The sequence below is a fragment of the Orcinus orca genome, chromosome 1 (assembly GCF_937001465.1).
Source record: "Orcinus orca chromosome 1, mOrcOrc1.1, whole genome shotgun sequence".
In the NCBI taxonomy this organism is placed as follows: domain Eukaryota; kingdom Metazoa; phylum Chordata; class Mammalia; order Artiodactyla; family Delphinidae; genus Orcinus; species Orcinus orca.
In genome coordinates this window covers 3803866-3818206 of record NC_064559.1, presented here as the reverse complement: position 1 = coordinate 3818206, position 14341 = coordinate 3803866, and the positions used below count along the sequence as shown (strand labels likewise).

Genomic DNA, 14341 nt, shown 5'->3' with positions numbered 1-14341 from the left:
TTAGAGAAAACTAAAAGAACTAGAAACTGACCTGAAGTCTTGCATTTTGATTATTAAAATACCATTATTGTTATTATTCAAAGAGCAGTTCTTTTATTATACTGATGGTATTTCAAACCTGTTAATATCTCTAGCATTTTAAATGAAAAGCCATCAGAGACATAAGAAGTAGTTCACAGATCAAGGTTAAAATTAAATTCTTCTCAATCATATGAATGAAAAAAGATTTTAAAGAGTGTGTTAAATTATCAGTGTGTTAATAACCTACAAACTTAAATTTTAGTCTGCACAGTAAACATAAAATGAAAGAGAAAAATTCTACATGCTTCCAAATTAGAAATGGTTGATATTGGTAGGCAGACATATTGAATATATTCTCCAAACTGGGAAGGAACTTTGACACCAAAAAACAAGCAATTATGAAGTTTATTGTGGGTAAATTACATATAGGCAGCATTGGGCAGATGGAGATATAGAGGCATTCTCAGCTGCACTCCATACTGCCAAAAGGGGCACAGGGGGACTTAAAGGGGCCAAAGGTAAAAATAGGACTGACTACTAAGGGAGAAGCATGTCTGCACTGACAGGCACCAGAGATTATTCCTCCCCTGAGGGGGTCTCATGATCATTAAACATCTGAATCAGCAAAAATCATTCAGTTCATATCAGATGAAGGCAAAGATAAAAGACGAACATGTTCCAAATTAAGGAACAAGATTAAAAACCAGAAGAACTAAGTGAAGTGGAGATAGGCAGTCTTATCTGAGAAAGAGTTCAAGGTAATGATCATAAAGATGATCAAAGAAGTCAGGAGAAAAATGGATGAAAACAGTGAGAATTTAGAAGTTTTTAACAAAGAGAAAAGATAAAGAACAACCAAGCAGAGATGAAGACTACAATAACCAAAATGAAAAATACACTAGAAGGAATCAACGGTAGACTAAATGATACAGAGGAAAATGGATCAGCAAGCTGGAAGACAGAGTAGTAGAAATCACTGACATTGAACAGAAAAAAGAAAAAAAATAAATGAGGACAGTTTAAGAGACCTCTGGGACAACATCAAGAATACTAACATTTTCATTATAGGGGTCCCAGAATGAGAAGGGAGAGAAAGGGACAGAGAACATATTTGAAGACATAATAGCTGAAAACTTCCCTAACCTGGGAAAGGAAACAGACATAGAAGTCCAGGAATCACAGAGAGTCCCAAACAGGATCAACTCAAAGAGGAACACAACAAGACACATTGTTATTAAAATGGCAAAAATTAAAGATAAGAGAGAATATTAAAAGGAGCAAGGGAAAAGCAGCACATTACATACAAGGGAACTTCCATAAGGCTAACAGCTGACTTCTTAGCAAAAACTCTGCAGGTCAGAAAGGAATGATATGATATAAAATGATGAAAGGGGAAAACCTACAACCAAGAATACTCTACCTGGCAAGGCTCTCATTCAGATTTGATGGAGAGATCAAAAGTTTTACAGACAAGCAAAAGCTAAAAGAGCAGCAGTTTTTTTTTTTCCTTTTTTTTTTTTTTTTTTTAAGAGCAGCAGTTTTAAAAGTAATGTTAAAGGGACTTCTCTAAGAGGAAAAAGAAGCCCACAACTAGAAACATGAAAATTATTATATTGCAAATGATATGGCCAATAAGGGGTTAATATCCAAAATATATAAACAGTTCACACAACTCAACATCAAAAACACCCTAAACATCCTGATTTAAAAATGGACAGAAGACCTGAATAGATGTTTTTCCAAAGAAGCCATACAGATGGCCAACAGGCCAGGAAAAGATGCTCAACATCACAAATTATCAGAGAAATGCAAATCAAAACCATAATGAGATATCACCTCACACCTGTCAGAATGGCTGTCATCAAAAAGGCCACAAATAACAAATGTTGGTGAGGATGTGGAAAAAAATGGAACCCTTGTACACTGTCGGTTGGGATGTAAATCGGTGCAGCCACTGTGGAAAACAGTGTGGAGTTTCCTCAAAAAACTAGAAATAGAACTACCGTATGATCCAGCAATTCTACTACTAGGTATATATCTGAAGAAAATGAAAACACTAATTCAAAAAGATGCATGCACCTCAACATTCATAACAGCACTATTTACAATAGCCAAGATGTGGAAGCAGCCTAAGTGTCCATCAACAGATGAATGGATAAAGAAGATGTGGTATATATATGTAATGGAATACTACTCAGTCATAAAAGTGAATGAAATTTTGCTATCTGCAACAACATGGATGGACCTGAAGGGTATTATGCTTAGTGAAATAAGTCAGACAAAGAAAGACAAATACTGTATGATATCACTTAATAGGTGGATATAACAAAAGAGAAACAGACTCACAGATATAGAGAACGAACTAGTGGTTACCAGTGGGGAGTGGAAAATGGAGGAGGGGCAAGATAAGGATAGGGAATTAAGAGGTGCAAACTGCTCTGTATAAAATAAGCTATAAGGATATATTGTACACCACATGAAATATCTTACAATAACTATAAATGTAGTATAATCTATAAAAATATTGAATCACTGAAACTTCAATAATATTATAAATCAACTATACCTCAATTAAAAAAAGGAAAGACAAGACAACATATCAAATACTGTGGGATACAACAAAAGCAGTTCTGAGAGGAACATACATGCTTAATATAACATATATATTACAAAATTAGAAGGATCTCAAATAATAAGCTAACTTTACACCTCAAGGAACTAGAAAAATAAGAACAAATTAAGCCTCAGGTTATCAGAAGGAAGGAAATGATAAAGATCAGAACAGAAATAAATGAAATAGAGACTAGAAAAATAATAAAAGGGATCAATGTAACTTAGATCTGGTTATTCAAAAAGATTAAAAAAACTGACCAACCTTTAGCTAGACTAAGAAAAAAAGAGAGAAGACTCAAATAAGTAAAATTTGAAATGAAAGATAAGATGTTACAACTGAAATTACAGAAATACATAGAATCTATGAGGCTACTATGAACAATTATATGCCAACAAACTACATAACCTAGAAGAAATGGATACATTTCTAGAAACACATAACCTATCAACTCTGAATCAGGAAGAAATAGAAAATCTGAACAGACCAATATTGAGTATAGAGATTGAATCAGTAATCAAAAACTCCAGAGCCAGACATCTCACTGGAGAATTCTTCCAAATGTTCAGAAAACAACACCAATTCTCCTCAAACTCTTCCAAAATATCCAAGAGGAGAGAACAGTTCCAAACTCATTCTACAAGCCCATCATTACTTTGAATCCAAAGCCAGATAAGGATGGCACAAAAAAAGAAAACTATACATTAATATCCCTGATGATTATAGATGCAAAAATTTTCAACAAAAGATTAGCAAACGAAATTCAAGAACACATTAAAAAGATAATACACCATTACCAAGTGGGATTTATTTCTGGGATGCAAGGATAGTTCAAAATACACAAACCAATAAATGTTATTACACACATCATATCAATAAAATAAAAGATAAAAATCACATGATCATCTCAATAAATGCAGAAAAAGCATTTGACAAAATACAACATCCTTTCATGATAAAAACTCTTAACAGACTGGATGTGGAAGGAACATACCTCAACAAAATAAAGGTCATATATGGTAGACCCACAGCTAACATTATATTTAATGGAGAGAAATTGAAAATGTAAGATCTGGAACAAAGAATGATGCCTACTCTTACCATTCCTATCCAATATAGTAATGGAAGTCCTAGCTAGAGCAAATTAGGCAAGACAAAGAAATGAAAGACATTCAGATCAGAAAGGAAGATTTAAAGTTTCCATTATTTGTTGATAATATGTTCTTAAATAGAGAAAATCCCAAAGAATCAGTCAAAAAATATTTGAATTCATAATTTCAGTAAAGTGGCAGGATACAAAATTATCATACAGAAATCAATTGCATTTCTTTACACTAATGATGAAGTATCTTAGAAAGAAATAAAGAAACTCATCCCATTCACAATACCATAAAAAAAACCCCACAAACTATTTAGGAATAAATTTAACCAAGTAGGTGAAAGATATGTACAATGAAAACTACAAAACTTTGCTGAAAGATATCAAAGAAGACACAAACAAATGAAAAGACATCCACATTCATAGATTGGAAGAATTAATATTGTTAAAATGGCCATACTATCCAAAGCAGTATACAGATTCAGTGCAATCCCCATCAAAATAACAAATGCATTCTTCACTGAAATAGAAGAAACTATCTGAAAATTTGTGTAGAACCAAGAAAGACCCTGAATAGTCAAACAAATCCTGAGAAAAAAAGAACAAAGCTGGAAATATCACACTTCCAGATTTCAAACTATACCACAAAGCTGTAGTAATAAAACCAGTATGGTACTGGCACAAAAATGGACATGTCAACAATGGAACAGAATAGAGAGCCAGAATTAAACCCCAGCATATACAGTCAACTAATATTCAACAAGGGAGCCAAGAATACCCAACAGGGAAAGGATAGTTTCTTCAACAAATAGTGCTGGGAAAACTGGAGAAACACATGCCAAAAGATGATATTGGGCCCTGTCTCACACCATCCACGAAAATTAACTTGAAGTGGATCAAAGACTTAAACATAAGACGTGATATTATAAAACTCCTAGAAGAAAACATAGGGAGGAAGCTCATTGATATTGGTCCCGGCAATAATTTTTCAGCATAATGCCAAAAGTACAAACAGTAAAAAAGAGAAATCAACAAAAAGGACTACATCAAACTCAAAAGCTTTTTCCCAGCAAAAGAAACAATTAACAAAATGAAAAGACAACCCACAGAATGGGAGAAAAGTTTTTAAACCTCATATCAGATAAGGGGTTAATATCCAAAGTATATAAAGAACTCAGTCAACTCAATAACAACAATAACAAAAAAAATTGATTTTTAAAAATGGGCAAAAGAACTAAATAGACATTTCTCCAAAGACTATATCAAAATGGCCAACAGATACATGAAAAAATGCTCATCATCACTAATTATCAGGGAAATGCAAATCAAAACCACAATGAGATATCACCTCCCACTGTTATAATGACTCTTCTTGACGAAGACAAGAGATAACAGTTGCTAGGAAGGATGTGGTGAAAAGGGAACCTTTATACACTATTGGTGGGAATGTAAATTGGACACAGAATAGATTTTCATAGCATAGTGGGGTGGATAGAACAATAGATATGTGTACAGAATATTATAGATACTTGGTGAAAAGGCTTCTATGGCAGTTTCAGGGTTTGAAGAAGCTTATTAGAGGAAATGCTACCCAAATTACTTTAAACATATGCATGAGTTAGAAAAAAGTGTGAGAAAGGGAGTTATCCAGGTAGAAAGGAGAGCTTGAGCAAAGTTTCAAATGGAAAAAAATAGCCTGGTCCATGCCAGGATCTATAACAAGTTCAGTGCAGGAACATAGAGCCCAAGATAAGGTGGTGAGAGACCAAATTGGAGACAGGGCAAGGACGAGGAGTAAGAGGGCCTGACTACTGGGGAGTCTTGTGACCTTGAGGAGCCTCCACTGTGTTTTAATCAAAGGACTATTTGCTACAGTCCAAGAGATAAGGGACAGACCAGCAAGCCATAGAGTCATAGAAGCCAATGGAATCTAGAGGAAAACATAGGAAGAACACTCATTGACATAAATCACAGCAAGATCTTTTTTGACCCACCTCCCAGAGTAGTGGAAAGAAAAACAAAAATAAACAAATGGGACCTAATGAAACTTAAATGCTTTTGCACAGCAAAGGAAACTGTAGACAAGATGAAAAGACAACGCTCAAAATGGGAGAAAATATTTGCAAACAGGTCAACAGACAAAGGATTAATCTCCAAAATATACAAACAGCTCAGGCAGCTCAATATTAAAAAAACAAACAACCCAATCCAAAAATGGGCAGAAGACCTAAATAGACATTTCTCCAAAGAAGACACACAGATGGCCAAGAAGCACATGAAAAGCTGCTCAATATCACTAATTATTAGAGAAATGCAAATCAAAACTACAATGAGGTATCACCTCACACCAGTTAGAATGGGCATCATCAGAAAATCTACAAACAACAAATGCTGGCAAGGGTGTGGAGAAAAGGGAACCCTCTTGCACTGTTGGTGGGAATGTAAATTGATACAGCCACTATGGAGAACAGTATGGAGGTTCCTTAAAAAACTAAAAATAGAATTACCATATGATCCAGCAATCCCACTACTGGGCATGTACCCACAGGAAACCATAATTCAAAAAGACACATGAGGGCTTCCCTGGTGGCGCAGTGGTTGAGAGTCCACCTGCTGATGCAGGGGACACGGGTTCGTGCCCCGGTCCGGGAAGATCCCACATGCCGCAGAGTGGCTAGGCCTGTGAGCCATGGCCACTGAGCCTGCACGTCCCGAGCCTGTGCTCCGAAACGGGAGAGGCCACAACAGTGAGAGGCCCGCATACCGCAAAAAAAAAAAAAAAAAAAAAAAAAGACACATGCACCCCAATGTTCATTGCAGCACTATTTACAATAGCCAGGTCATGGAAGCAACCTAAATGCCCATCGACAAACGAATGGATAAAGAAGATGTGATACATATATACAATAGATTATTACTCAGCCATAAAAAGGAACAAAATTAGGTCATTTGTAGAGACACGGTTGGATCTAGAGACTGTCATACAGAGTGAAGTCAGTCAGAGAAAAACAAATATCGTATATTAATGCATATATGTGGAACCTAGAAAAATGGTACAGATAAACCGGTTTGCAGGGCAGAAATAGAGACATAGATGTAGAGAACAAACATATGGACACCAAGGGGGGAAAACCGCGGTGGGGTGGGGATGGTAGTGTGCTGAATTGGGCGATTGGGTTTGACATGTATACACTAATAGGTATAAAATAGATAACTAATAAGAACCTGCTGTATAAAAAAAATAAAATTCAAAAAAATAAAGATGATTGCTAGCAAAAGAAAAAGAAGCCAATGGAATCAATTTTAAAAAGAAAGTGTAAAAAATTAATAAACAGAAACCTCAATTAAACAGAGTTGAGAGACCAGAAGGAGAAGTTCTCACACCTTGCTAGGATAGCAGAGCCTAACAGGAAAAAGACAGATTCCTCTTCTTTCCTGGCAAGGACTCAGCCAATGAAAGGCCATGACACTTTGTTTACCATAGCCCTCCCAACTTCCTTTTCCCCTCTGTAAAAGTGTTCTCCCTCCCTTGTCATGCATGTGTCTTGCCCATAATTGCAGATCCAGAATTGCAATTCTATGCTGATTCCAAATAAACCCATCTTTGCTGGAAAAGTACCTGGCAGTCTGTTTGTTTCAGGTCAACAAAAGGAAACATCAGCATAGCCACATGTAGCCTGGTTTAACAGTAAAGTAAGAATTGAATGATGTCCATTAGATTTGGCAGTTAAGATAATCACTGCTGACTTTGAGAAAATTTGCAAAAGATTCATGGGCTGGAGGCTGGGATCAGTAGGCTGATAAGTGAATGGGGGGTGATGAAGTAGAGTCAGAGGTTCAAGATTCTACTATCAAGAAGTTTTGTTCAAAGAGGAAAGAGACTGTACACCAGCCACAGAGCAATGCAGAGTCAAAGGAGAGGTCTCTGAATGGGAGAGATTTATGTTTTTTTCTCAAATGAAGAAGCCAGAGAGGGAGAAGTTGAAGATATTTTCGGGAAGGAATGACTAATCAAATGCAGTTGCAGGGGGCTAAGGGAACAGCTTGGGGAGAAGGGGGGGATGCCTTATCCTCTGAATTAGAGGGAAGGGGATAAGGATGTGTGTGGCTATCAGGGTAGAACATTGAGGAGGACCATGACCAAGACCCCCAATTTTGTGAATGAAGGAAAAAGTAAATTTCTCTAGAGTGGGGCAACATTTAGAATAATTACAAAAGGTACAAGAGGTAGACCTGACCCAACACAAGGATAGGGATTGGCAGATGGTATTGAGAGCCCTGAATGCATTTGTGTTTTCTCCAGTCTGCACAAGCTTGAGATGCCTTTTTCCAGTTGTCCTCTGCTTTATAGCTATAGAAATACACCAAAGGTATTACAGCACTGACCTAGGATTCAGATTTTGCCAAGAGCTAAAGGAAGGGAGAGGGGCAACTGTCCTTCATGTGATCAGAACTGATATTAGGCTTGTCAGGGAAAGGAGATCAGGAGGAGCTGATGGACCAGGAAAAAGTAGAGGGACCTTGGATCTGGGGCCCGCACAGGTGAAAGAGCAGGTACAAATAAGAGAGTAGAGGAACGTGAAGGACAGGAAGCTGGGGTCAGATATAAAGAGGAGACCTTTGGAGGTGCAATTATTATGAAACTTATATATTTTGAATAATATATCATTAGTCCAAATAATGAATTGGTCCAGAATTAGGGGAAGATTTGTATGAATAAAAAAAAGGTCTACAAATTACAGGGCTACAGAGAGATAGAGCAATTTGAGACTTGTCTTTAACGTGTGAAATTTTATTGTTTTTTTTTGTTTTGTTTTTAACATGAGAACTAAGTTACAGTTCTGAAAGAAACATTGTGTTTTAGGGGGTGGGGGGCAGTGGCTGGCCCTCCATCCTAAATCAAGTGGACAGCACAATCTGGTGGAAAATACACAGCAGGACTTTAAGAGAAGCTATAGCCTTAGGGAAGAGTTCAGATTTAGTCAAAGTAAAAGGTTAAGAATTCAGGGAAAAGGCTAAGCCTATAGGGGAAACAGCCTGATGGAGGATTCTAGGGCCCCAGAGTAGTGGGGGTCTTGGTAAGGAGAGATGAAGACAGTTTGGAAATAAGAGTGTGGGAAAGCTAGGATAACTAGAGCAAAATCTCATTGGGGGTGACACTTACCAAAGAAGAGAGGTTTGAGAAGCATTTGGGGACAAAGGGGTGCTCAAGGATCCTAACTGGAATTCTGTTGGAAAGTTGATTTTCCTTGCACATATGAACTGAGACCCAGGTAGAGTTGGAGGTGTAGTGAGGGTGACATGTGGTGGTGGTCGGTCTGTCTGTGCCCTCTGCTCACACAACCTGAGGCCCTGGTGGTAGGAGACCTCATTTTAGGCTGGACAGGACCAGTAAAGCACCATTTCTCAATGTCCTAACCCAGGAGACTGGCATTTTTTCAACATATCCTACAAGGTTATTTATATTACAGAAAAAAGTAATGATCAAGTTAACATCAGTGTTCTCTATAGTCTAGAAAATTTATTTCCCCAAACTAACTAATCTTCTTTATTTTATCTGTATGGATATTATTTCTACAGGACTTACTGGCCAGACTTGGATGGGAAAATTAGAGAAGCGTTAGTTTTGCGAAGCGTTAAAGTTCGACTCCTTATCAGCTTCTGGAAGGAAACTGACCCCCTCACATTTAACTTTATTTCATCTCTTAAAGCTATTTGCACTGAAATAGCCAACTGCAGTTTGAAAGTTGTAAGTATTATATTGACTGAGTTATTAAATTAAAAGTTTATTTCCGGGCTTCCCTGGTGGCGCAGTGGTTGAGAGTCCGCCTGCCGATGCAGGGGACACGGGTTCGTGCCCCAGTCCAGGAAGATCCCACGTGCCGCGGAGCGGCTGGGCCCGTGAGCCATGGCCGCTGAGCCTGCGCGTCCGGAGCCTGTGCTCCGCAATGGGAAAGGCCACAACAGTGAGAGGCCCGTGTAACGCAAAAAAAAAAATAAATAAAAAATAAATAAATAAAAAAGTTTATTTCCTTCATACATCTGTGAAAGCTGTAAGCGCACACATACACATGAACTTCCAGTCAGAACCAGGACAACAATCTTTGATAGTGAAAAATACCTCAAAAGGTAGGTTAACTAATTTTTCAAAACAACCGTATCCCCCCAAAAAGGAGACTAGAACCCAAGTTTCCTGGTGCCAGCATAACCCTCTTTATATACACTTTCAGTTGCATCCTATCCATTTTGTTTGAACTTCCTCCTTCACCTACTATTCTTATTTGTGAGACTGTGACCACATTGGAACATGCACCAGCACAGACTCCCCCAGCCCTAAAGAACCCCCAGCCTGGGTTTCTGTACTTGTTCCAGGTCCCTTGGGCTGCACCCTAATCCGTGTCTGCATACATTGAGGGAGGCAAGGTTGAGGATTCGTACTACCCTAGACGTGCTAACTCTCTAGCTCGCCTTTGAATCTCCTCTGGTCCTCACATGGAACATCCTCTTCCTCCCCTCAGGGCCCTTGTACATGTGCTTTCCTCTCCTCCAACAGTTTCCTCCATGCATTACCTGACTAAAGCCCACTAATCCTTTAGGTCTCAGCTTCCACCAACCTCCCCTGCAGTCATTCAACAAATGTACACTGAGACCTGACTCTGCTCTGTGCCAGGCTCTCTTCTAGGTGATAAAATTGTGCTCCATGAAACATTCAGGGACCCAGGATGACAGGGGCTCCACTGTCAACTTTGACACATGGCTTCCAAGATAGCCTTGAGCCTCAATATCCCAAGGCCAATCAGAAGAAGAGAGAGTGGAGGAGTGCACAAGAGGCATTTATGAGTTAGGCCTAGAGGTGGTGAATATCCCTGTAGCCTTCAATTCTCTGGAAGACAGTCCCTCTGTGCTCAGCAAGGGCCTAGATGTCAAAGCACCAGAATACAGAAAGTAAAAAGACGTGTTTAATACAAGCAGAGGCAGAGAGGAGAATATCTGGGGCCTGTGACACATGATGCATTTGCTCCTATCTCTTCTCTTAACTTCCCCTCAGAACAACTCAGTGGTCTCCACCCACCCACTGTTTCCTGACCCCACAGCACACCTGCTACTAAGGCACTGTCAGTTGAAATCTGTGTCATGAAATATTAAAGGCTCTCATTGAAGACTTACAAGAAATTACAAGGAAAGTAGAATCCATCATTTTAACCTCTACAGTATTTACTCAGCTTCATTTTTTCAAACACTCATGGTCACATTACTCGAACAAACCAAACATTAATAGTTCACTGTTGGACATTTTATAAAACAGAGACTCCAATCTTCATTTAAGCCAGGCCATGCATTTCTAAGCATCAAGATAAGCCTTGAGGAGAAGGAAGCTTATGGCCTCGACATCTAGACCACAGATGGATGAAAAGCTTTTCCAAGAAGAGTGGGAGTTGGAATCTTGCATATAGTATGTTTTCAGGAGCCTGGGAGCACTGATAAAGCAGATAGCCTGGTAATCTCTGTCCTTAGAGGAATAGGCACCTTCCCCCTGGCTTTGTGGGTTTGTATCCATGAGGAGGCTCGTGGAAAGAGACTGCACTCACCAAGTTTTCCTAGTTAACTGGGGTTTGTAAAAAATAAATTAACAAGTCACTTTTGAAATATCTTTGCTGTCACCTGCGGCACGTTAGGCGTCTAATAGTATGTCAGTGAATACAATGTGATTTCTGCTGTTGTCTTAGTCTCCCAGAAAAGGCTCTTTTCCCTCTTTAGGGTCATCTTCAACTTTCTAGAGGAAATGGGTTCTCAGTAAAGCCTCAAGCTGTGATGCCATCATTGACTTAAATTAGAATGTATAATTTATTCTTTTTCAAATTTGTCTTGATTCTGCAATAATATCTTCCTCAAAAGGAAATAGCAAGTGTGTAGACAGGTATGGTGATAGAATGTTCAAGCGAGATGACTGCTGGCTGTTATCAGTATTCGTGTGACCTCACAAGTATAAAACCACAACTTAAGAGCATTCACAGTTTATTAAGTCCACTTGAAGAGTCCACAAAGGCTCTATGTGAACCCATCAAACTTGACACAGATTTTGCAGAAGATAGGAACTGAGGAAATAAGGTGATCCAGTCTGCGTTGCCTATAATCATGGAAATATGGCAATGGGAGAACATTCCTCTGGGATGTACAATAGACAGTTCTTAGGTGGTAGATTTTGGCCTGTGTACCATTGATCTCAAGGGTTCTACAAAAAAAAAAAAAAAAAAAAATCAGAATAGAATTTTCAGGGCTGGAAGAGACCTTAGTGATCACTGGTTTATCACTCCTTTCTCAACCTGGAGGGGAGGGAAAAACCAACTCTTATTATTTCCCCAAACCAAATTTGAACACTTACAGTTTTAAAACTGTAAATGATATCTCCATTTCGAGGTATCATCCTATTTTTCTCACTGCCTCTTCTTTCCTTCAATCACACATGATTCTACAGATGTAAGACATTCTGGAAATATTCCATGCAGTTTTGAAAATTTTCCACGTTTTTCAATGTGGAGGAGACCTGAGGTCTTCACCTTTGATGGTGTCTTCCTGTGAACTCAGTCACAGTTTAAGCCTCATCTGAGCACTTGCCAATTTCAGCAGATTCCTGAAGCCACTCCTGATGTCACCTACCTCTCTTAGCTCCCCCATCCCCATTCCAGGTGAACTGGAATGCTGCTTTTTGGATCACATTAAAGTTGAAATTCAGGATTTATGGTTTGAAGTTGTGATTTTTTTTGAGTTGCTTATTAAAAGAGCTTGTAGACCTAGGTGTTTAGATGGAAATATTTGTTCTTTTGGCAAAATCTTTTTTTGACATTTGCAAATCCCCAATTAATTCAGCTAGTCATTGACATGGACCTGCTGCTTCTTATAATATATGCCACATGTGAGAATTCACTTCATTGGCATGCTTGACAGAAAGCACCCTGAGGCATACTTAAAATGCCAGCACACTCTGATGAATAAGACGAAAGAATTAGACAACTTCTGGCCCTTTCCCCGTTAAAAGAATGAATTTTATGTTCATTTTATAGTTTAAAAGTGTTAATTATAGACCTAGGTGAGCATGATAATTTTCTCTCTTGTTGCCTATATGGATTTGAGAACAAAAATAGCTTCATCTATATGAAGTAACAAGATTGTGGTTTTAATAACTCAATATGAGGTCTATTGTTGATACTTGAATGAGAAACCCTTTTGTGTTTGAACAAAACCAAAAATGATCTCTATATTCACCTGCTTTATTTATTTATTTATTGTCTTACAGAAATTTTTTGATCTGGAAAGAGAGAACGCTTGTGTTACAAAAGAACAAAAGAATCACACCTTCCCTAGATTAAATCGCAACAAGTACATGGTGACGGATGGCGCAGCTTATATTGGTAGGTGTCAGGGCTGTAAGGCTCCTTAGGGGATCATGCAGGTTAGTGGTGATCTAGCTGTACTCTTCTGTACCCCATGGTGAGGAAGCTCCCGCCAGTGAGTGGGAGACCTTGAGGTCAGGAAACAGGAGGGTGAGGGCAAAGAGCTCCTTAACAGAGCATCTCATCTGTGGCTTGGTTCATATGCTAGGAGACCATATGTGATGTCTTTTTGTAAATGTTTTGCAGAAATTCCATGGTCCATTTGTCTCATTTTATAGGTGAGGAGTTGGATGGCTCATGAAAGGCCAGTCCTGGCACTTAAATGAACCCAGTGCTCATTTCCTACCCACTGTACCACAGCCAGCCTGTCATGAGTAATGAGGAGGCAGACATCATTGAAATTCGACGCCCAAACAAACACTACCTGTGCAATAATCCTACCTCTGCCATTTTAAAAATATCTAACTTTGGGCAATTTACTTAAGCTGTCTAAAAACCTCAGTTCTCTCATATGTAAAATGGAGTTAATAATGGTTTCTACTTCATAGGGTAAAGTTTAATTGGGATAATATGTACAAAGCACCTTGCACAATGAAAGCTCCTAACACATAGATAATACTAGATTCATGTTAGCTATTATTATTAAGGCAGTAAAGCTCCAGATACAGAAACAATATGTGTTGGTATATTTCTTACTAACGGATTAAATCTATTCCACTTTCCCATGGTGTGCATGAATCCAGAGTAACCCCTTTACTAGTGCTGTCACAGGCAGAGTGGAAGTTATTATCTACAAAATGAAAGTGCATAGATCACAAAGCAGCAGGATGGTTATTCCACTGTACAAATGAAGTAGCAATCTCAAAGCAGAAAAGAAAAATGTGTCTGGGATGAAGGAATATGGAATCTGCATTATTTTTTCTAAATTCAGTGAGTAAAAAAATATGCCATTTTAACTTTGTAAAGCACCTTATCTTATTTGATTCTCTTAGCAACATTGTCAATAGGGAAGGCAGCTTTTATCACCTGCAATTTAGAAATAAGGAAATTGGGCCATAAGATATGAAATGAATTAAACACTTACTACCTCCTCTCTCAGCATGGAGATGTTCTGTTTCTTCCCATTTCAAATAGGTGTGTGTCTTATTAGTAGAATAATAAGAATAATAGAATAGAGTATTGAAATTTTAAAAAATGTGTATCATTCCAGTTCTAGAA

General features: G+C 38.3%; 1 protein-coding gene across 2 annotated transcripts in view; it reads left to right on the top strand.

The window, feature by feature from the left end:
• The window catches only part of PLD5 (phospholipase D family member 5), a 489683-nt gene that overhangs the window by 468269 nt on the left and 7073 nt on the right, over positions 1-14341 (top strand). For both annotated transcript variants that reach the window (XM_004283493.4, XM_049713621.1), the window contains 2 exons: positions 9312-9480; positions 13027-13141. In XM_004283493.4, the coding sequence (XP_004283541.3) occupies positions 9312-9480; positions 13027-13141 (284 nt within the window). The remainder of the gene's footprint in view (positions 1-9311; positions 9481-13026; positions 13142-14341) is intronic.